General features: G+C 38.2%; 1 protein-coding gene across 2 annotated transcripts in view; it reads right to left on the bottom strand.

Annotated features, from left to right (window-relative positions):
- Nucleotides 1–1664: 1664 nt before the first annotated feature.
- Nucleotides 1665–24808, bottom strand: part of CERK (ceramide kinase) — a 46919-nt gene continuing 23775 nt past the window's right edge. Inside the window, exons 7-13 of one of the 2 annotated variants that reach the window (XM_082774771.1) lie at nt 22165–22239; nt 20282–20434; nt 19462–19567; nt 16139–16209; nt 7835–8037; nt 5448–5656; nt 1665–4435 (exon numbers count right to left, since the gene is read on the bottom strand). In XM_082774771.1, the coding sequence (XP_082630897.1) occupies nt 4336–4435; nt 5448–5656; nt 7835–8037; nt 16139–16209; nt 19462–19567; nt 20282–20434; nt 22165–22239 (917 nt within the window). In that variant the 3' untranslated portion in view covers nt 1665–4335. Of the gene's footprint in view, nt 4436–5447; nt 5657–7834; nt 8041–16138; nt 16210–19461; nt 19568–20281; nt 20435–22164; nt 22240–24808 lie in introns of both variants that reach the window. The other variant, XM_082774770.1, reaches the window with a different exon arrangement.

Genomic DNA, 24808 nt, shown 5'->3' with positions numbered 1-24808 from the left:
ATGGGGTCTGAAGGGATTCATCCCAGGGTACTCAAAGTACTCAGAGCTGGTTGATGTCATTGTAAGACCTCTCTCAATTGTTGGGGATCTGGAGAGACCCCAGTTGGCTGGAAGCTAGCAAGCTTTTTTAGGAAGCTAGCTTTGTTCCAATCTTCAAGAAGGGCAAGAAAGAAGACCCCAGTAATTGCAGGCCTGACAGTCTCGGTGCAGTGCCTGGTAAAATTGCGGAGATTATTCTGGGAGCTACCAAAAAACACTCAAACGACAACACAGTCGTTGGTCACAACTGACATGGATTCATGAGGGGAAGGTCCTGTTTAAGGAACTTTATTTCCTTTTATGACAAGGTTACCCACCTAGTTGACCAAAGGAAACCGGTTGATACAATCCTTCCAGATTTCAGTAAAGCTTTTTTTTTTTTTTTCCATTTGACATGGAAAAACTTTTTACATGTAACAAACAAAAATGCACTGTAGTTGAAACAGCTCCCTAACCCAGCACACTATCATTTCAAACATGGAAGAGTCTTAAAGAAGGAAACATCTTTTGAAGACAGCCCCTTGTTGGCAATTTCAGTAGGTACATGTTAGAAATTATTTTTAGCAGGGGGAAATTAAATAAAAAAGTGTTAGTAAATAAAAAAGTGTTAGCTGTCTCATTGCAGAGTATTTGAAAGGACTAAATTGGGGCAGATTACCCCAATTCCTTTTAAATAATGGGTCTTGTCACACATTAAGAACATACATAAGCTCTTTGCAAGATGTACACTATGTGCATATCAGAGGGTAAGACAAGGCTGAGGAGATTTGCTTCATTATGGACAGAATTCATTTACTGCAACTTAAAAACCAGCCTATTAAATGTATTTAACTAACCTATTGAAAGTTTGGAATAAGCAATATGACTAGTGAGAATAAAAATGATGAAGTCCTATTATTCATTTAATTCATACGGATTAAGGCAGGAGTTCTAAGGAAATAATATTTGAACAGCAAGATGGAGATTTCTGGTTCTACATATCATCTTCCCATTCATGAATAAACATTTTCATTGAAGAAGTCTTATGACATCCTGCAAACATTGGCTTGTTGGGTAACTTCAAAAGCAGAACTGTCTGAAGTGTTGAAAATCATATTCCTACTGTGTCCACTGCTCACCTATAAAGAACACATTGTACTTCTTACTTGGAAGTGTGCTGTATCACTAATAATTATTGCGATGAAACTCTAAAAACATCTTCTTGGCATATAGTCGGTACTGTTTATAGTACAATATATATTCTGTGTTTCTTACAATGGTAGTTGGTTTTGACTTGTTACAGTTTAAAATTTTCCATAACCAAAACCTCTAAATCCTCACAACTAAGTTACTTCTCCTCCTTCAATCTTAAGTTTCTCTTAATAGAGTTACATAGTTTTAGTAGAAATCTAGCTTCACTAGTTGTTTTCCTCCACTCTCAGTGTTTGCCCACACTCACTCTTGCTATACAGCTGTAGTCAACATCAGTGAAACCTTATGAATTACTTCTCGGCCTGGTTTAACATGGGCATGTCCATTACACTGAGTACGTTACCTTTGTGGGGCTGAAATCTCTCAACAGGCTTTTTTTTTTTTTTTTTTTAAATCAAATTGTGAAAAGAAGAAAACCACAGTACTGCTGCTGCACAACATTATTTATTTATTTTTTTAAATGAATTCCCTTAGCCTCATAAAACAGAACACATTTTCTAATCTTGAAGCCAGCAAGATTGGGAAATAAAAAAGGAAATCGAACTTGGTTTTCCTATAAATGATTTTCATATTGAGACTACATTCAGAGAAAAAAAACAAAACAAACAAACAAAAAAAAAAAAACCACAAACTACTAGAATTAAAACGAATGCAGACATTACTTATACAGCTCTCTTCTTAAAATACACTGGACATTTCATACAACTCAACTATGATGCTTTGCTAGTATAATATGCTACAAGTAGAATTATTCAAATGCAGCTATGTAGCTTTTCTATTTTCTAAGAGATTTTATTTTATTATGTTGCAACACCTTTAGTATTTACTTCACACTTCATTACCATACTACCAAATGATCTTTTTTCCCTTCTTGTCTGGTAGCTCATTTCTCAGAAGGGGGGCCTTAACTGTGGGCTTTTTTGGAAATACCAAGTGCACAGTTTCAGATATTAAAAGTACTCAGAGCACTTCAGTATACATTCACAATGTAACTAATCCACTGTTTTTTGAGTTAGGAGTCTCATGACTTGCTAGCAAAATAATGAAAAGAGCTGGCTAGTATTTACTTCTGTTCTCATAAATAAGAAAGTGATCTAGATAGCTTTAATGCTTCATAAAAGTCCTTGTCTGTTGGTGAGCTGAGTGTATACTGTCATATCCTGCCCAAGAATTACAGTAATTTGAAATCTCATTTTTTTTCACAATATTCCTGGATAGATCAATCTAACTAAAACTTTTTACACAAATGACACTTTCAGAAGATATTTGCATTTGTATGACTGCATAATTTGATTTTTCAACAGGGTTCTTGGTTCAAAAGTACTATTTCGCTTACTAAAAATGGCTTAAAAAATACAGTATACATAACAAATGTCTGAAAAACATTGGATGAATCAACTTTTCAACTCATTGCATCACTGAAGAAAGTACAGTACTACTTTTGGAAAAGTTTTCAAGTATCTCCCTGAAACACTATATAATGAGAAACAGATCCTAAACTTTGTATGACTGTAATCAATTATTATTTGCAAGTGTTTTTTTTTTTTTTTTTGTCATACAGTATGAATGCAACAGTATGAATAATACTTTATAGCAACCATATAGCACAACATTTTAATATTACACAAAACTGGAATGTTTCAATGGAAAAAAACAAACAAACAAACAAAAACAACAGCCACTTAAAACAAATTTCAAGTGTTTCAGTAATAAACCAACCGATCACCATGGCTTACACAGAGCAAATACACAGGAGACTGAAACTAATATAAGCTGAATGACACAAGTGCCAATAGATATACATGAATAGAGAGAGTCATTAGCTGTTCAGACACACACACAAATCTGAGATGCAGTAAGGTTTACAGAAGAGAGCAGGGACTAGCTTCTGATCCTCACCAAACAGGAATACAACCTGTATGAGAAGAGCAAAATTCAGCACCAAGCCTGCACACAGTATATGTGTGTGCCACAATACACAAATTCATACACAAATAATCACTCAATAGCTGTACATGATAGTCTTATGTATTTGCTGTAAAAACGAGTCAGCACAGTGCTTTATGATTTATCATATAACAGTTTCTTCCCTTGACTTCACAACACAAATTGTTTCCTATTTAAATAAAAATATTACTTTAAAACATTCAATCATTGAATCATATCTTTAAACAACATTCCAACAACTTATTTTGCAAAGACATTTTAATGTATCTAGTAGAATCTCCAAAGAATTGTGTACTGAAAAGGGAAGCTTTTCATATGTTAATTTTAGTTATTTTTAGAAATGTAAAATTTGCTGGTGTTTTACAAGATATTTATATCTTCCCTTGCCTATGCCTTCCTGGTATCATATGTATCCCTACCAGTCGCTGACAAGACATTTCAGTTGCAGTGTGTGGTATTTGGTATCATCCAAACAGTCATAAAACCCTTTATAAACCCAAAAAGCAGCATGCAAGGAAGCATTTATAAATAGATTACATGAGAGAAGGTATGGTCTATATACAGATATGCTTTTATTTTTCAAAATATTTCTAAATTGTTATTGTTATTACTTAAAGCCAGGAATGTGTGTTTGAATTGCATTGATAAGTTGCAAGGTATTGTCAGAATTAGAAAATGCAAGATTTTACTAAAAAAAATTAAAAAAATGCAAAAGACAACACCGTTGTCCAGCATTTAAGCCACATGCAACTGCATAACACTCCCAGCAGAAAACATCTTCTCAGACTCTGAAAACATCTTGTCCTGATATCTTGGTTTGATGGCAATATAAAGTTCAATGTTTTATATTTAAATATTATTGCAACACAGCTGCTAAATTAGCTCTCTAGAAAAGCACAGAGTATTTATCAGTCATTGTGAATACATACATATATGCCAATCTAACATAAATTAGATTACATGACTTCAAGACATTTTAATGATTAGAATGTTACAAAAATACACAGTGAAATAAAATGTCTAAAATTATATTGAAGCCATCACAAAAAAAAAAAACACAACTGAATTTTTAAAATACTTGTCAATTTGACTAAAATGCATATATACTCAATTTCCTTGAGCTTTTATTTTTTCTTCTCCCCATTGGAGGAACAGTGTCTATAGTAAGTGTTCAATGCTACTGTGGCTGTAGGCAGCTTCATCTTTACAGTTTTCCTCAATTCCTCTTGCAAACAGTTTCATTAACTGGCAGTGAACCCTGAAAAATATGGAAATCAATTAATCATACTTTTTTTTTTTTTTAATATAAGTAGGTACTATATATTTCGTTTTAATAATCTGTGTATCTCAAGCAGTTAGGCAAAATTCTTTGCTGACTACAAAAATAGCCCTCATTCTTGATACAATCCTCCCCTGCAAAGAAGACTGGATGTTTTCACACATACATCACTCTTGCTACTACTCTTTTCCACACAGTTAAGTGACATGGGATACTTAGAGGATCTGACCTTGTATAACATACACTGTTCTTACATAAATCACTCAGACTGTTGTGAGATTGCATTTGAATGGAACAAACTTGGATGCACATATTTTGTATTTGTATTTCCCTTTAATCTACAATAAACAAAACCAAACAAAACAAATTTAAAAGCCCTTCAAAATTTCAAAGCTGTTATTCCCTTCCAATTTGTTCATTTGTAGAACTGCAATCTTCTTTCTCCATATGCCAAGGCTGGAGATAAGACTGTGCTGTGCGTCAAAATATACAAAATACAGGACATACTCAGTATTTCTGTAAGATGCTAGTTAAGACGCTAGTTAAACACATCAGGTGGCTTCTATACGACTTTTTTAAAAAAAGGAAAAAATATTACTATTTTCCTGAAAAATGCTTTGTTTAGTTGCAAGAGCTAGTGCTCAGACTAATGAAATACTGCATTTGTCTAAAAGAATCCTTCCACCAAGACCTCCACCCTTCAGCACTTCAAGCATATAACACCAGTTTCTAAGAACTAAGCAGGACTTTGAGGGTAGGGTCATCTATCTATCTTAAAGAGGTCATTTACAATATATATTTTCATTTACATTACATAGCTGGAGTGTTTACTAGAAAGGACCCAAAACTTAACAACAATAATCTAAGTTTATTATCAGAAGACTCGAATTTGCTGGGGGGATACGTTTTTGGGGTATCTTTATTAGCACCTTTACGTCAATGAAAAGGCTTAATATCTTCTTGGTAGATGCAGAGAGAAGTAGATGCTCACCTCACTTCAATTGCTGAACTATCCAGAGTTTCTCCATCACAATTCCAAGTGCTGTCAGCGATATTGCAGCAACAGGCTGGGTGATCTCTACAGAACTGGCCAAAACGTTTCTTTCCTATGTCTGCAACATTGCTTCCATTGTCTTCTGAAAGCTTTGATGTAAATTGAAAACTCTTCACCCGATAAACATCTACAAATGAGAAGTCAAACTACAAAGAAAGAAATAATCAAAAAAGGCAATTACAATTACTTAAATATACTTGATGCATAAAGAAACTCAGCATGCAGCATTTGGTATTCAATAAAGTCCATCCGTTCCAATTTTCTAGAGACTTTAACCTGAGGCATAGAGTGATACTTGTTTTTAAGAAACTGCAAAAGTCAAAAACCATAAAGCAGAACTGAAACCTTATTTTTGATGGTTGTCTTCACGGAGCAGCAGTACTGCCACTTTAAGGGTAATGAGGTTACAGGTTCTGAGATTATGAGTATAGAGTATAAGAACTATGAATAAACTGTAAGAAACAATTATAACATGGAATTTAAGTCAAAAAGGTTTGGATTGGAAACTTGTACCATCCTCAGGACCTGTTCACTACAGCCCTTAAGAAACATACACTTTTCTGAAAGTCTTATGCTTCTGAATTTTGGAAGAGTATCTTGAGATGAGCCAACCACTGCCCTAATCAAAGAATTAGAGAGATTGGGGAGCTGTGTGTATAGGAAAATACGAATATATGGAGATATTATTATACTCCAGCAAAATAAAATCATTTCAACTAGCTAATTCAGGTAAAACTAAGGTTTGAGTCTGAGATTCACTAAGAAGCATTCCAGGCCAAAAAGTTTAGCTGCAAAAACTGGTTATCACTGGCTGCATAGAGCCACTTGTGAATGCTCTCATGTATCATGGCTAAGCAGAATGTTATTATAATTATTTCTTATTTTATGATAGTAATGATATAATTACATATATTATGATGATTATCATTGCATAATATATTTTCATATAGTTTGTTTTTATCATTTATATGTTTTACTAATTTAAAATTGATAGATTGATTGATAAAGATTGATAAATCTTGAAGCCAATTGGAAAGGCAGCTAGGAAAAGCTTCAAATAACCAAAAATACTGAGGAAACAGAGAGAATAAGAAGGAGTGAAGGGAAGAAGAAGAGACAAAGAACAGTGGGAAGACAGAACACAGACAAACACAATGTGCCTGGGAATGGTAAGAAGGAAATACAAGAAGGAGAATTTATACAAACTCTAGAGGATGAAGAGTAGCAATGCAAACAAATGAGATTTGTTGTTGCTATAACCAGATATGCCATTAGTGTATTGTTCGGTTATCTGCCAGAACTTGTTAATAATATCAGGTTGTGACAAATATTAAAGTGCGTGCATTCATAGCCATAGCTCTACTTTCAACAGGTATTACACTCCAAAGCAGTGATCAATCTCCCCTTGCAGTTTCTCCTGACAGCTGTAACTTATGCAAGGAAGCACTCTGAAGCTGAATGCCTAAAGCTCATGTCACACAGATGTATTAAAATCCTGCTCTAGGCCTGCAGTTTAGAATCAAACTGTAGTTCTAGTAAGTTTTTTCTACATCATATTTTCATACATTTTACAAGAATTATTATTCCTTGCTAGGTCTTCTACCTCAGCTACATTATATTGCTGTGAACAATTTTTCATGAAGTGTGTGCACAGATCTGGTAACATTTTAAATATTGTCCAAATAGTAAATATACTCAAAATATTATAAGAAGGAATTTAACTAATAAAAGTGGAACTTGGTTAGAATCATAGAATATTCCGAGTTGGAAGGGACCCATAAGGATCGAGTCCAACTCTTGGCACCACACAGATCAACCCAAAATTTTAGACCATGTGACTAAGTGCACAGTCCAAATGCTTCTTAAATTCAGACAGGCTTGGTGCAGTGACTACTTCCCTGGGGAGCCTGTTCCAGTGTGCAAACACCCTCTTGGTGAAGAACCTCTTCCTGATGTCTAGCCTAAACCTCCCCTGCCTCAGTTTGACACCATTCCAGCAGGTCCTATCACTGGTGAATAAGGAGAATAGGTCACCCCCCCTTCACTCCCCGGCATGAGGAAGCTGTAGGCTGCAATGAGGTCTCCCCTCAGCCTCCTTTTCTCCAAGCTGAAATAAATATAATATAGAATGCTGTAGGCCAAAGACTTGAGTTAATTTAAGTGATTTTTCTGATGGTACACATGCTAAGATTAAGTCATACAAACTGTATAAGCACTTTTTAAAAACCTGTTTTGTAGATATTCTTTTTGTCATATACCATTGTCAATATTTACAACTCAGGCTGCTCCTGGAGAGTTCACTGCCAAAGGGAACACACACCTACCTGGTCATCTTGGTTTGTATTTCTGACAAGATGCCGTAGAAAATCAAATCTGGAGCATTTACGAACTAGAATGAGGTCAGCTGAACCATCTGCCAGATGAGCTGCTGGTGAAAGACCTTTAGGACTGCGTGGACAGGCACAGCTCATATTTACTGCATTGATGGCTAGAAATTTCCCTTTAATAACCTTCCATTCTTCTTCATCTTCTGAAACACATGAATAAAGGCATGGATATTTGATAGATTATTTGATAGATTCACAAGAACAGTAAAAAGCAATCAATGGCAGATTAAGAGGTTTTACTGGGCATGTTTATGCACTGTCATTACGCATCTAAAAAAACTGCATTTAAAAAAAATCTGTCTTTCATATACTAACAGAAAAGTTGCTTCCTCCCTTCACAGACCATTGTTATCTACTAACACTGCTTACTGTAAAACCACAAAGCCTCAGGCAGGGAGAAGACAGAGGCAGGTTGCAACTCTTGTAGCTTAAAACTTTGGGAGGACTTTTAACTTTATTCTTGCTGTTCGACATGTTAAGTCTTAAGCAAACAATAATGCAGAGACAGTGGTTTAGTGTCTGGTTTCTAAACCAATATTCCTCTTCTGCCTCAATGCCACAAACTATAAAAAACCAGCCCCAAACACAGCAACAACAAAACCAAATCTGAAGAGGGAGGACATGACTCAGGGTTCAGGAAGCATCAGGATGCAGCAGTGCTGCTACATCTGTTAACAACACCCCACAATGTCTGCAGATGAACAGTATGAGCAGAGTTGAATTTTTCCATGAAAAAAACATTCAGAGACTCCTGGAAAACAATATAAAAGTGTTTTCAACAATGCAAAACTGTTCTGTTAGAATAAAACTGGACTGAATTTAAATGTGTGATGGAATAAACACTACCAAGAGGCAGAGGAATTTTCTGGAACGAAGACTGATTACATTGGCAGCCGCTGCACAGAGTTGTTATCTAAACTGTATTTTCATCTATAGGGATAAAAACAGATAATAAAAGCCTTTGCATTTGTAGATTACACACAATTGCCTTCCCCACTACGATAAAAAAGCCATAAAGCAGCTATAACACTCTGTTTTGCCTCCAAATATAAACGGGCTCAGATATTTCAAATGAACAACTCCACAGTACTAATGATTTCAGAACAGTCTGTGGAGATGCTCACAGTTCTAGGGCTGTATTTCAGGAGTGAAGTATCACAGTAGGGGATAGGGGGGTAAAAATTAAGGAACAACCAAAAAAAAATTGTTTATCTAAGATTGTTTAATGTGTTTCATAATCAAACCACAGTAAGGTAGAGGTTTTGAGGCATATTAACTAATAGAGACTTAGAAATCTAACACTATCCATTTGTCCATAGTGGGGTTAGTTTTTAATTATTCACAGTGCTTCTTTGATGAGATTATATATAGCACACCAAGCCATCTATTTCATTTCCTGAAATTCCATTATTTTTATTAGCTTAGTTCTCACGCCTTACTACCTTAGTTCTTACATCTACTTTAGAGAATCATTACTGAGGTTCAACAAGATCAAGTGCAAGATGCTGCACCTGGGTCAGGGGTTGCCCTGACTGTGCCCAGGTCAGGGCACAGACTGGGAGAAGAACTCACTGAGAGCAGCGCCACAGAGAAGGACTTGGGGGCTCTGGGGAAGGAAAGGCTTGACACGAGCCAGCAGTGTGTGCCTGCAGCCCAGAAGGCCAACTGCGTCCTGGGCTGCACCAACAGAAGGATGGCCAGCAGGGGAGGGAGGGGATTGTGCCCCTCTGCTCTGCCCTTGGGAGGCTCCAGCTGGAGCCCTGCATCCAGGTCTGGGGCACCCAGCACAAGAAGGATGTGGGGCTGTTAGAAGGGGTCCAGAGGAGGGCCACAGCGATGATCAGAGGGCTGAAACAGCTGGGGACATTCAGCCTAGAGAAGAGAAGGCTGTAGGGTAGCTGCATTACAGCCTTTCAATACTTAAAGTGGACTTATAAAAAAGATGGAGAACAACTCTTTACACGGACAGATAGTGACAGGACAAGGGGGAACAGTTTTAAACTGAAAGAGGGGAGATTAACATTACATGTCAGGAAGACATTTTTTACTCTGAGGGTTGTGAGGCACTGGACTGTGTTGCCCGGAGAAGCTGTGGATGCCCCATCCCTGGAGGTGCTCAAGGCCAGGCTGGATGGGGCCCTGGGCAACCTGATCTAGTGGGTGGCATCCATGTCCTTGGCAAGGGGGTTGGAACTAGATGATCTTTAGAGTCCCTTCCAACCCAAGCCATTCTGTGACTGTAGGATTACTACCATTGTCTAGATAATTGTGGACCTAAATTCTGTAACACATTCATTTTGAATTAACCTCTTCCAAGCTTTATACACCAGGAAAAGAGGAAAAATAGGGGGGAAAAAAGTTCCTGTAGACCTTGTCTTTTCAAGTTTTCTATCTTCCTTTTTTTTTTTTTTTTTTTTTTTCTTATTTTTTTTATTTATTGGAATTTCTTACTATCCCCTCTCCAGTAACAAAACCCAGAAAACTGGAACTCCAGGGAAAACAGAGAAGGATTGTAACATGACAAAAGACTTCAAGGAAGCTAAAAATAACTATCACTTTTGCATCTAGTCTATCTTTCTCTTTATATTCTGATAAACAAATCAGTAATAAAAGAAATGTAGCTTTGTTAAATTCAACATTTTTACATCATTTCCCAGAGTGGTTTTAGTATCAATTATGTTTGCTCTACTGCTGATCTTTTATGTTGCTTTCAAAAAGGACATTACAGAAAGAAATCATTTAAATTAGATTCAAAATATGTATTTTAAGAGAGAAGAGAGAAACATACATCAAACTACAGAATGACTTTGTTCAGGCTGCAGGCAAATGATGACTCTGCTCTGAGATTAAGGGAATCAAACAGAACATAAGAAACTTCTGGAAAAATAAAAAAAGAAATAGTTCAACCTAACAGTTATCAGTGTGAGAAGCTGATGAAAGTTGCAGACAGTGCTGTAAAGGATGTCTGGGTTTTGCAGGCAGCTGTGAGGAGTTATGTGAGAGATTGCACAGAGAACTGAAGGGGACGACCACCTTTAGGGGACTTGCATCTTACAAGGCCAACAGCACCAGTGTGTCTATACCAGTAATACCACACACATATGGGATCACATAGATCCTATTAGAAATACCAATTTTGGGCATCGATGTAGCAAAGCTGGAAACAATGATGAAATTTAACTAGATCCAGCTGTTTATATGGGAGGAGACAAGGCTGGAGAAAGGGAAGAAACTTTTGCTTGTTAAATAAAGAAGACCTTGTGGGTGATGTGAAGGCTGGATTGGGCAGAGTGATCACAAATTAATAGAGTTTTTGATTCTTGGGAATGAAAGGAGGGACATTAGCAGAACTGCCACCCTGGACTTCCAGAGGGCAGACTTCGGCCTGTAAAGGATACTGGTTGGTGGAATCCCTTGGAAGGCAGTCCTGAAGGGCAAAGTAGTCCAGGAAGGCTGGACACTCTTAAAGAAAGAAGTCATAAAGTCACAGAAGGACTAATCCACGCAGAAATGATTAGCGATCTGCTAAACCACTTGGACATACACAAGTCAATGGGACAGATGGAATCCACCTAAGGATACTGAGAGCCACCAGAAGTGCTCACCAAGACACTTTCCATCATTTATCAGCAGTCCTGGCTATCAGGGGAGGTCCCAATTGACTGGCAGCTAGCAAATATGACACCTATATTAAAGAAAGGCTAGAAGGAGGATCCAGGGAAATACAGGCCTGTCAGTCTGACCTCGGTGCCGGGGATGCTCATGGAGCAGATCATCTGGAGTGGCATCACATAGCACTTACAGGACAACAAGGGGATCAGGCCCGATCAGCACGGGTTTATCAAAGGCAGGTCCTGCTTGATGGACCTGATCTCCTACAACAAGGTGAAGCTCAGTGGATGAGGGAAGAGCTGTTGGATGTAGCATACATAGACTTCAGTAAGGCTTTTGACATTGTTTCCCACAGTATTGTCCTAAAGAAGCTGGCTGCTCAAGGCTTGAATGAGTGTATGCTTCATTGGATTAAAAACTGGCTGTGTGGCCAGGTCCAAAGAGTTGTGGTGAATGAAGTTAAGTCCAGCCAGAGGCCTGTCTCCGTTGGTGTCCCCCAGGGCTCAGTACTGGGGACAGTTCTCTTCAATACCTTTATCAATGATCTGGACAAGAGGATAGAGGGCACACTCACTAAGTTTGCAGACAACACCAAGTTAAGCAGGAGTGTTGATCTGCTTGAGGGTAGGAAGGCTCTGCAGAGGAATCTGGATAGGCTGGACCAATGTATGAGGTTCAACAAGGTCAAGTGCTGGATGCAACAACCCCATGCAGTGCTACAGGCTGGGGGAAGTGTGGCTGGAAAGCTGCCAGGAGGAAAGGGACCTGGGTGTACTGGTCGATAGTCAGCTGAATATGAGCCAGCAGGGTACTCAGGTGGCCAAGAAAGCAAACATTATCCTGGCTTGTAACAGAAACGGTGTGGCCAGCAGGACTAGGGAGGTGATCGTCCCCCTGTACTCGGCTCTGGTGAGGCTGCACCTCGAGTACTGTGTTCAGTTTTGGGTCCCTCACAACAAGAAGGACATCGAGGTGATGAAGCGTGTCCAGAGAAGGGCAACAAAGCTGGTGAAAGGTCTAGAGAAAATTCTTACGAGGAGTGGCTAAGGGAACTGAGGTTGTTTAAGCCTACAGAAAAGGAAGCTCAGGGAAGACATCATCATGCTCTACAATTACCTTAAAGGAAGCTATAACGAGGTGGGGATCAGGCTCTTCTCCCAGCCACCAAGTGATGAGGGGAAATGGCCTAAAGTTGCACCAGGGTAGGATTAGGTTGGATAATACGAAAAATTTCTTTACTGAAAGGGTTGCACAGAATTGGAACAGGCTGCCCAGGGAAGTGGTTAAGTCACCATCCCTGCAGGTCTTCAAGAAACATGTAGATGTAGAACTTAGTAGCACGGCTTAGTGGTGGACTTGTAAGTACTAGGTTAAAGGTTGGACTAGATGATCTTAGAGGTCTTTTCCAACCTGAATGATTCCATGAAACAAGGTTGATTAAGGGAGGACACACATGGAGAATGTGGAGATAACTGATCACTTGAGCGTAAGGAGGCTGCTGGTCAGTATGTTCGTCTGGCCAAGTCCTACACCTGATCATTGCAGGTTATTCTTATTAAACTTTATTCCTTTGCTCTCTATGTGCACAAGATGTATTAGAAAACTTCAAGTCACACTAGCCATCGAGTAAACACGTAATCTGTAAAGACTCCAAGTCAGAGCTGGAGGCTAGCAAACAGCCTGGGGTCTGGACTCAGATTCTGGATTTAAGTTCAACGTACCCAGAAATATGCATATGCATCAGAGTTCAATAGCTGAATGTAGCTATAGGTTTTGTTAGCAAACTGGATAAAAAAACAAAAAACAAAAAACAGGATCTGAGCATTGATATGGGAGATACAAAGTACGTTCTAATACCTGAGGGATCCCTGAATATGAGCATGGTTGTGAATCAAGAGAGCGAAGGTATGTGTTATGTTCTACTGGCAAACTTCAATCCTCATCAGAAGGAGAGAAGGCAGGATTGGGCTAGCTGTGGTGCTCATGTTTTATGCAGAGGCTGTTCATGGTTACATGGGTACCTGTAAAGATACTGACCTTCTGTCTGCGTAGCCAGCCATGTCTGTACTCTGTCTTGTCTACGCCTGTATGAGAAAACATGCTCAGCCTTGTTACTGGCTATACCTGGGAAAAGGAAAAGCTGCAGCCTCACAACCTGCACACTGGGAAGGGAGGAATGTCCCTAAGTCTTAAAGTCTAGCAGGCTTTAATAGGTTTAATGGGCCACATTCATCATTTTAGAATCTCAACTAACAGTAATACTTACTTTTACTTCATACACAATGCTTGCCCATCATCTGTGTCCAGAACTATACAAGCTATTTTAAAGAAAAACAGACGTTCTCTGATATGGAAGCAACAAAATGAAATCAAGACCCTTTAACAATGAAACCTTCTGCTGTTTATCTAAATAATATTAATTTAGTATTTACTATACCTAGGTAAGTGTTAACTTTTGAAGCATGCTCACTGTGCTAAGTAAGTCTCAATGTACTTAGGGTAGAATGCCTATATACATCGCTGTAATTGACTATATCGAACTGGTAGAAAAGTATTGTTCAGTGAAAATCTAAGCATGTCGTTCAACAGTAGCTTCACTGTTCAGTAAGAACAAAGTCAGAGTACTTATCACATTTTAGTTGGCCAACTGTTCTCACAACCATTCTGCAGGGTGTCTCACTGTAATATCACAAATTATTTGCCTACAATATCTTCCATACAATAGAGCAATCATAAAAAAGTGAGAAAATAAACGACACTCATTTCAATCGTCTATTGTGTATATATACTGCCAGTTGCTGAAATCAGCCTAAAGTGTTAGCACTCCAAATTTACTCAGCACATGCACATAGACCTCTATAAAATACGAAGAAGTATTTTCAGTGATGGTTAATAAAAGCATCCTTCTAAACTCATCTGAACTGTACACAAACCAAGTAGGCATAATGAAAGAGTCAGCTAATACACCCTGGTGAGTAAAAAGCTTACACGAGGCGGCAATTTAAAATCCTTCTTATTGCAAATCAAGAGTAGTGGATTGTTATTATTTGCTTACCAGTATTGCATGGAGAATAGACTGCAGTGCAAAGAAAAACTGCTACTGAAAGTAAAATTTAAGACAAAGTCCTACAGAATCATCTGCTTAATGTTTTGTGCTACGCTGACTAAAGCAGTCTTGATCGCTCACTAACCTGTAACTCACTTTCTTCAGCCTTTGTTCCGTTGCTGAACCAAAACTAATAAAAGTAACTAGCAAACAGACAAAAAAGGCAGACAATTATTTCTCACAGACATCCCCCACTGAATTTTTCTTATGAAAAAGAACCCTGCTATCAGATTTAGTTCTTAAGAAAATACTATGTAAAGCAATTTATTTAATTTATTCCTAGATTCAGTTCTGGAAACTCTAGAAATACTCTAATCAAGCCATTTGTCAACTATATCAAAGATCTAGAAGCAGTAGTGGAATGAAAGCATTATGGATAGCTAGGTGTGTATACACACACACACACACATATATAGATACAGGCATGTGTAACAAGAATTAAAGTTGGCGTAGAAATCCATATACAGGCTTTATAGGCTACCAGTGAATCTCTACAGAGCGATGATACTCTTTGCTAACAAATAGCTACAGCCACGCACAGATACTGTGCAAAACAACAGTAATTACAAGGCAATCTAGGTCAAAAGGTCCAAAGCCTGTGTCAAGAAAATTACAGTTTTATGCATTGGGCTTTACAAGGAAAAAAAAAAAAAGTAAAAATAAGCACCCATGGAAAGTCTGCCTGCTGTTTAAAAGGGTTTTATCCAAGAAGATGAACTGTGAGCAGAGGCTAAACTCAGGCAACTGAAGCTCTGTATTTTCTACCAGCAAGGTCAAAAGTGTACCAATACCAGTGCTTCCTGTCAGGGGGCAGTAATCAGACATGAAGAGATACAGACAGTGAAACTACCGCACAGAATCCAGCATATAAACATTTGTTCTAATATAAGAAAGGAAAAGGTAAGCCCACGTAAAAATCCATGGAAGGGTTTGGAATGGGGGAAAGAGGAAAAGGGCAGCACGACTAAAGAAAGAGGAGAAAAAAAATCTAATTTTTCATTTATACTGGCTGTTGGTGATGTGTTGCACAGAAATACTTAAGTTCACTGCCTCATATTTATTTAATAAACAACTCCACATAGGGTGACCTTTGTGCTAACAAACACAAAGCTGAGTCCTCATCTATTCCGAAAGTCATCTTAATGAATTGCCTCTTTCTACACTGGCTCACAGTTTAATTGTTAAATCTTACTCACAAAAAAAAAAAAAAAAAGACAAAATCTCAGCTCACAGGACTCAGCTCACAGCTTTCCTTCTCAAAGAAAAGGAGCCAAACATACCAAAATAAGTAATTAGTACAATATTGATACAAGATATATAAATAATTAGTACAATTTTATCAAAACTGAGGCTTGGGTGGAAGAATGTTTCTCACTTATACATATTTTTAAACGTACAGATACATTGGATTTTCTAGTAATCTGCAGTTTGAAAAAAAAAAACAAACATACGTACTTGAGCTGATATATAATGAAGAACAGTAAGTTGCATAGTATCACATCTTACTTTTTATGATAAATTACCTTCATTTTTTAATCCACATTTCTTCTGCTGTTCTGCCAGTTGTTGCTCACTTTCCTTGCAAATATAACATCTGAAAACAGAAATGCAATTGAGTTGATGGAAATAAAACTATTCAGCTCAACTTTTGTGCGTTGTACCCCATCATTAAAGGGCTTTCCCCGCCATAAGATGGGGTGTGGCACCAACAACCCTGATGTACCATGAATCAGGATAACTCTGGAGACAGTATAGGAACTTAGGCATAGCATTCAAATGTATTGGAGGTCAGAAATATGGCTCTGTGATGCTGTTGAGACCACAGAGGTTGGAAGGGACCTCTGGATGTGGTCCAAACCTCTACTCAAAACTGGTCTGATAGGATCAGGGTATTACTTAATATCTTGTTCAGTCAAATTTTGACTATCTACAAGGATGGAGTCCACAAGCTCTCTGGGCAACCTGTTTCAATATTTGATTGCTGTAATGGTGTAATACCTTGACATAGTGCTGCTAGTGCTCTACTTCACAAATGCTGAATTCATAGGAAAAATCACTTTTCCTGACCTTTTGGCTTCTGTCTTGCTTAGAAAGCCAGTACATGGTTGGCCCTTCTTGCTGCAAGGACACGCTGCTGATTTGGGCGTAGTCTGTTGTCTACCTGGATCCCCAAAGACCTTTTCAGCGGAGCTGCTCCCCAAACAGCCAGTGCTCACTCCTTATTGTTGCATGGGACTATTACACCCCAGGTACACACCATTACGCCTCTCCTGAACTCCATGAGGTTCCTATCAGCCATTTCTTCAGCCTGCCAAGATCATAGAATCATAGAATCATAGAATATCCTGAGTTGGAAGGGACCCTTAAGGATCATCAAGTCCAACTCTTGACACCGCACAGGTCTACCCAAAAGTTCAGACCATGTGCCTAAGTTCACAGTTCAATCTCTTCTTAAATTCAGACAGGCTCGGTGCAGTGACCACTTCCCTGGGATGCCTTTGAATAGCAGCCCCGACTTTCAGCATACCAGCCACTCCTCCCAAATTGCTATCACCCATAAACCCACCAAGAGTCCACTCTATGTCAGTCATAAATAAAGATGTTGCACAGCACTGGCCCCAGTATTGATCCCTGAGGGATGCCATTAGTAACTGGCTGCCAGTTGGACATGGTACTCAAAACCTTTCTATGTAGTCTAACCAATTTTCCACCCATCCTCTTACATAGTCTACATCTCATTGAAGTGATTTTAAGAAAACAACAGGAAAGATCTTGGTAAAGTTAAGGTATGCAACATCCACTGTTTCCCCCTCATCCACAGGTCAAGGAAGCATTTCCCAGCCTTTTCCAGATCTTTTGTCACTGGGTCCCTGTCGTGGTTTAACCCGGCCGGCAGCTAAACACCACGCAGCCGTTCGCTCACCCTCCCCCCTCCCTCTCTGGGACGGGGGAGAGAAATGGAAAGTGAAGCCCGTGAGTTGAGATAAAGACAGTTTAATAAGACAGGAAAATAATAATAACAAAATAATAATAATAATAATGTTACAATGGTGATAATAGGAAAGTAATAATAATATGTACAAACAAGTGATGCACAATGCAATTGCTCACCACCTGCTGACCGATGCCCAGCCTAACCCCGAGCAGTCCGGCCCCCTCCCCCCGGCTAGCCACCCCTATATATTGTTTAGCATGACGTCAGATGGTATGGAATACCCCTTTGGCTAGTTCGGGTCACCTGTCCTGGGTCTGTCCCCTCCCAGCTCTTACTGCACCCCCAGCCTGCCTGTTGGCAGGACAGAGCAAAAAGCTGAGATGTCCTTGGCTTGGTATAAGCACTGCTCTGCAACAATTAAAACATCGGGGTGTTATCAGCACTCTTCTCATCCTAAGCCAAAACACAGCATTCCACCAGCTACTAGGAAGAAAATTAATTCTGTTCTAACTGAAACCAGGACAGTCCCCCACACCACTAAGCAGCTCAAGCAGCTCAAGTTTCTGCATAGTATAATGGTCTGTTCTTGCACTCTGAGGAGGTCATCCTTAAAGACCCAGCTCTCCTGTCCTCTTTGTCCTCCAGGGCAACGTTGCATGGGATCTCACCAAGGTTCCTGAATAAACTAACACTTATTCTTCTCAAGTTCAGGGCTGTAATTCTACTTTCTGCCTTGCTCCCTTCTCTCAAGACTTTAAACCATAATCTCACAGTCACTGCTGCCAAGACTGCCCTCAACCATCACATTCCCCACCTTCATTTTCTGTAGCATTTCTCCTAGTCAGTCTGTCAATCACCAGTACGATTATCATCATCAACGCACTCCAGGCATCTCCTGAATTGCTTGTGACCTTCCAGCAATTACCAGGATGGAAAAAAACACCCATAAATTCCAGGGCCTGCCATCAGAAGGCTTCCTCCAACTGTCTAAAGGCTTCTTCACCTACTTCCCCCACTTAATCAGAGGTCTGTTGTAGATGTCTACCTCCCCGTCATCTGTGTTTGTCTGTTTTGATCCTTATCCATGAGGTCTTCCCTCATCCTGTGCGCAACAGAGCTGTTTCTTTGCATTGAGCACAACCCCACTTCTCCCCCTGGAAAGCATATACATATGCTGTGCTCATGTGAGCAATCACACCATATCTATAAAATCTCTCTGAGACATTAGCTTTGCATCCATTCATGGATTTTCAGTTCCTCCTTTTTGTTTCACAACATCTTGCATGTGTTTGTATTCAGACACTTGAAACAGACATGCAGTCACGCTGACATGACACAGAGGTGAAGCTCTCACACTCCCATGCTATTTCCAGACACTTTCTCAGTGCCCCTTAGCCTTTTCTTCTGAGAAGTGAAGGTCACACAGAATTTATACAGGATAATTGTAGTCCATTAAAAAAAAGATTAAATAGTGGTTCTTGAAAGGACCTATACTCAGGACAAGTTGTTGTCATTACACTAAAACAACTCTTAAAATTGCTAGTTCCAATTACAACACGAACATTTGAAACTTTCTGAATAATTATTTCTACTTACAGAAGCTATAAGGTATCCAGACTTGTTATTTATTAGGAGTAACACAGAACTGTGTGCTGTGGTATTATACTTTGTTTCATTTAAAATTGGAGATGGGGAGGGAAGCAGGCTAACAAAATTTTATTACATTTTTGTTCACTGACCTGATAAAATAAGGTATTCTCTTTAATGAGTCAATAAACCTCTTTTTAAAAAGCTTGTCTCTTTCAGAGTAAGTGTTTTGATATTAAAAAGCAACATTGCTGTAACCTCTGTTTACATACAGGCCTTTTCCAACAGTTCATGTCAAGTATCCAGAAATAAATATTAGCCTACCCTGTTCTGCAGCTATCTTTATCTCGTGGAGATCCAAGTGTGTGTTTTGCTGGTTGAAAAGAAATTGTTCCTTCATAATAATGATGAGAAAGAAAAGTCTTGAAGCCTACATTAAGAAAAGGTAATTAAATTCTGCTTTCTCCTAACATATAACAAATCAAAAATGTAAAACATACTTTCCAGTAACATAAGATTTGCCCAAATATCAAATACCCAGGCTAAACCACTCAGCTAACTCTATAATCAGTACTGAAAGGACCACAACAGTTCTCTCCATCAGCATGCAAGTCCAAGACAGCAGAGTGCCTACCTCTGTCCAACTAATTGAGAAGGAAGTCACAATGATTAACACAGAATAAATATAACTTTTTAGGCATCGCTCTCTAGGTGAGACACATCAACACATGATACAAACACTACAGAACAGTGCTAGAGCGCTAGCAGGTTCACTAATCAAAAAAAGGCTGATTAATTTGAATTAGTGTTGCTTTCAGCATCGTTCATGACAGTTTAAATACACGTTTTAGTTCTTTATAAAGCTTACAAAACACATAAGTGTTAACTATCAGTTAATTTGCTAACTGTGTTATATAGCCAAATTCAACACAACTTTAATAAGCAAAGCGTTAATGTTATCTCCTAAATTACACAGCTTTACATAATCTGATTCAACACACTTGGTACCTCAAGGAGTATGCAATCAGGTTCAGTCTGTCCCTTTTGATTAAAAGCTTCAGAGAAGCGTGATTTGGACAGAGGGTATCAACCGCTCCAGTATGCTTACATGCTGACAAAAGAATGTAATAACCCTCCAAGTTACCTGAATAGTCGTATCTCATTGGACCCATCCACCGTTTCTTTTCACTGTCTTTTAATATGTCTCCATAAAAACCGTAACCCAACAGTGATACAGAATACTTCAAAAATGTATTGTTATGATGCACAGAGGAGACATCCAGAGGCTGGCTATCACCTACAGAGGTTAGAAAGTATAAGGTTCCATTAAGGTTTATTTTGTTTCAAGCTACAAAAATAGTAACAACTTTAATGTTACAGATTTTTTCATTAAAATGTCGTACAACATACATATGAATCAAACGTACATATATATATATATTTCTTATACATGGAGAAAGAGAAAATCATTTTTTACAACTCATTTCTTTCAATATTTAAAAAGCATTAAGCACTAAGTGAAAAGAAAGGTCAGTATGCTAAAAGTATATAATGAAGAATTTGCACTAGGGCTACACAGGAGTGGGAGAGGACATTACAAAAGAGATCAAAGCAGAACTGTACGTCCAACGAATAAATTGTACATTTCATAGTATCAGAGGATAGGCAATTCAACCCACAGGGGCCCTTAGGAGGTTTCTCATCAAACTTCCCACTCAGAGCAGGTTCAGCTATGAGGCTGGATCAGATTACTAAGGGCTTTATCCAGTCAGGCCTTGAATATATGTAAAAATGAAGTACACAACCTATCTGATGTCCTTGTAGTGGAAGACTCAGAAGTGTTTGTTTATTTGTTTGTTTTTAATTTTAAAAACATCTGCACCAACCCGACCCTATACTATTTAACTTTATGCCCACTCTCTCTCCTCTTTCCACCACAGACCACTATGAAGCACCCTTTTATGCACTTGAGAAACACACTTAGAAATTTAAATACATATGTTTATATGCACATTTAATAATCCAACTAAGCTATTGTGATATACTAAGCACATATTAGAAAGCAGCTCTTTAATTCCAGTCCAATGGGGCTAAAATGTGCGTATGCTGAACAGAGTTAACCATAGGAGAGCAACAGAGAAGCTCATGTGTAAATCTTTGCAAGAGCAGCTCCTAAAACTGCTCTTGTTAAGCACTCAATAAGCAAGTAATAATGAAAGAACAGTCAGCTGGAAATTGCATCCTTTATGCTTACACAAAATGGACGTAATCAAACACAATCCTGTACAATTTTTCAAATTCAGTATTAAGAACTGGGTGACTGTGTTTCCTCAGTATATGGCAGATCGGAACGACATCACTAGCTGCGATGCAGTGAGCATGCAAGCTGTCTCCTTTAGCCCCCATGCAATTCAGGGGCTCCCTTACTTGAGGTCTATGAGAAGTGGCAATGCCAGTACCTCTACTTACTGATGACAACATATCAAAAGGCATTTACTGAAGAACAATTGCTTTCCTCTCTAGCTCCCCCTCAAATATGTGATTTTTAGACTGCAAAATGGGGAATTATTAGCTAATTCCAGTCAAGCAGAAGCCACATTTCTAACTTGGTATGAAAGCATTGAATTGCACAAGAAAATTAGGCAACTAAGTTTAAAATAATACTATTCAAATGTACGTGCTACTTGTGACAACTTTGAATTGTATAATTCAATAATTTATGCTGTTTATTATGTCATACTACTATTTTAAAAAGCATGCCAGAGAGCATGAAATCTTAAGCACCAAATCTAAAGTTATATTCCCTTGAAAACAATGAATTACAGTGGAGAAAGCAATTATTTTTTAACCTCCTGTATTTCAAATCAGAAAGAGACTTAAATCCCAGACAAGAAGTTAATTTTTCAACTTGGTCATTATATTCAAGTTATATTTCACAGACATGGGGAAAACAATAACCAAATGAAATTACTATTTTTGGACATTGGAAACATTTTCATAGCAAAACAGTGATTTTTCATCACTCACCTACGATAATATGAAGAGCTGATGTTACCGGATCAGAAATGCCAACAGTCGAATAGCATACGCAGTCTGTTGACCCTGAAAAATGAAGACCAAGAGATTATATTGTATATGTTCAAAGCAAGTATTATTGGTATGGATCTCTGAATAAAAGCTTTCTATTCTTGTAGCTGGCCCCTTTCTATTTTATGGAACAAAGTTAAATATATAGATAGAAATATTATGATTTAAATTGGAACAATAACTTTTTTTCAGGTAAACAGAACTTGTTTGTCTCCATGTAAAGTACAAGGACTTAAACTATATATATACGCAACTCCAAAACTAACTCACAGGTTCTCAGATTTCTTCCCTGGAAATAAGTCCTAGAAAGTCAAGGTTCGAAAAATGAAAACCAAAACTTAACTTGTCCACGTATCTGTTCTCAGATTTGCTAGTGATATACTAGATCAGAGCAGCTCATATACAGAGCACTTGATTCCAAAGGCCTAATCAAAGTAAAATATAAAATTAAAAATGGAAGAATGACCAGTAACTATTTAAAATAACTATTTAAAATCTTTTGGTTCTTTCTCTTTGAAAGGAGTCAGGACATATTTTTTTGTTCCTTTTGATAATGGTATATCCTTTTGCCTCCAACTTATTTCTCAGGAAATGGACATCACTTCCCCTATCAATAAAGTGCACAGAAGAAGCCTCTTTCAAGCAAACACAATGCAGAAGGCAGCCACTGTGAACAAGGAGCTCTGCGAGTCAGTTAAAGAGAAGATAAATATAATAGAACTGGCAGAACAAAGGGAAATGTGACTAAGAGGTTTCTCTCTACACAGGCTGATGTTCATGATGGTGCAAATGTACCACTACAAGCTTATGTTGTTGTATAGGAAACAGGGCTCCAATTTCTCTCAGTACCACAACAGGTGAGGCACACAAAAGATGCTACTGTGCCTAATTTGGAGTTTTATAGCAGAAAAAATGTAAGTAGAGTTCAGATACTTAAGTTACACTTTATTGCTATTTTTTCCAGTTTTATATTGCCACCTAACTCATAAATTTCAGTTAGGCAGAAAATTCTTACTACTTTTGAAAAGAAACCCCAGAAAATTGGCCGCTAGAACACTTGACCTGAATTTTCTGCTAAACTTACAAAAGCAGTATTTCATCCAGCCTTTCAAATTTCTTTGAGAAAAATTTGTATTCTGCTACTAGAATTACCTTAAAGCCACTTCTGTCCTGATGTAAACAGCCAGAGCTTCCAAGTAGTCTTACGCTCTAGGTGGGAGGAGAAGAGGGGCATCCACACAAGCTAGATTTAAACATCGGAGGCTCCCTATCCTCTTCTGTAGTCAATTAAAAGCTGATTTATCTGCTGGGCAATTTTACAGGAGTTATTTTCATTTCTCTTCAGTTAACAAGCAAGGGAGGCCTAAAATTAGACCTGATGTCTGAAATTAACTCACAAGAGTCTAAAACGGCAGGCTGGGGAAAATACCAACAGTGTTTACCAGCTATCAAATGATCCCTCTTTCTCAGACTTGCCAGTGGAGTAAAAAAATACCACCACCACCACCAAAACAAAACAAAAATAAAAATAATAATAAAGAAAAAACTAAAATTAACTGACCTATGAAACAGTAAAATAGCCTTTTTTTTCTTCTCAGATCCAGTAGTATGGAGCAAGAAAACCGGTATCATTCCTCATGTACATTCTAAGAGAATCTAACTGGTACTAACACCACATCATGCCAAGTATAAACCTAACAATGCTAGTTTCAAGGTCACAAAAATGTTCATAATTAGTAAGGATTTGGATCTCTTTGAATACTTCAGAACTAAACAGGAACCAGATTATTTTTGGAAAAAAAAAAAAAAAGTTTTTCTCCTTTATGTAGTTTGACTTACACCCCTTGATTAACACTCAGTTTGGGCAAGAAGCTCACACAGAGCTTAATTCTTGACTAATGTTAGGTGTTAGATTTTTTCTTCTTCTAAAAACAGCATTAAAATGATATAAATGTTCTGCTAGATTTTCTTTGTGGATTTGTAAGGGACAGAGTATAACAGAGTAAAGGAAAATAAAAGAGGTTTATATGGATTACACAAAAGTATTCTGCCCTTCCAAGGTGTATATGAAGCAGTTAGACTGCTTTTTAACAGTTTAATTCAGCTTTAATTCATTAAAAAATAATAATTAAAAAAAGATTTTCAGATTGGAAAAAAGCTTTTGCATTGGTTGTGCTGGAGGAGAAGAAAATCAGTGTGCAAGGGAATGGTTAAGTTTCAAGTTATGACACCTAAAAGTAGTTACATATGTACGTGTGACTCTGTAGACTGTATGTCACAGCTCCCACTCTGGTCAAAGAGATCTTGTTAGAAGAGCTGATGGCAGCCTGAGATCGACTGAAGGTACCCACACACCGGCACCCTGCACCTCTTGAGGGGCCTCTCAAGAAATAAAACATCTGCACAAGCAGGCAGCTGCAAGACTGATCAGATGGCCCCTGGCTATAATGTGAGTTTAGACATCCACCTCACCTACAGACAGACAGAGGTAGCATCAAAATCTGGGTCTAAAGTTCAAACTGAAACTCACCCTAAGGAGAATAACTGCTTTACCTAAAATGGCACCAACCACCAGTGGTCAAGT

Source organism: Aythya marila, assembly GCF_965140915.1.
Source record: "Aythya marila genome assembly, chromosome: 1".
Taxonomy (NCBI): Eukaryota; Metazoa; Chordata; class Aves; order Anseriformes; family Anatidae; genus Aythya; species Aythya marila.
Note: the sequence above shows the minus strand (reverse complement) of the source record. Positions and strands in the feature narration are given on the sequence as shown.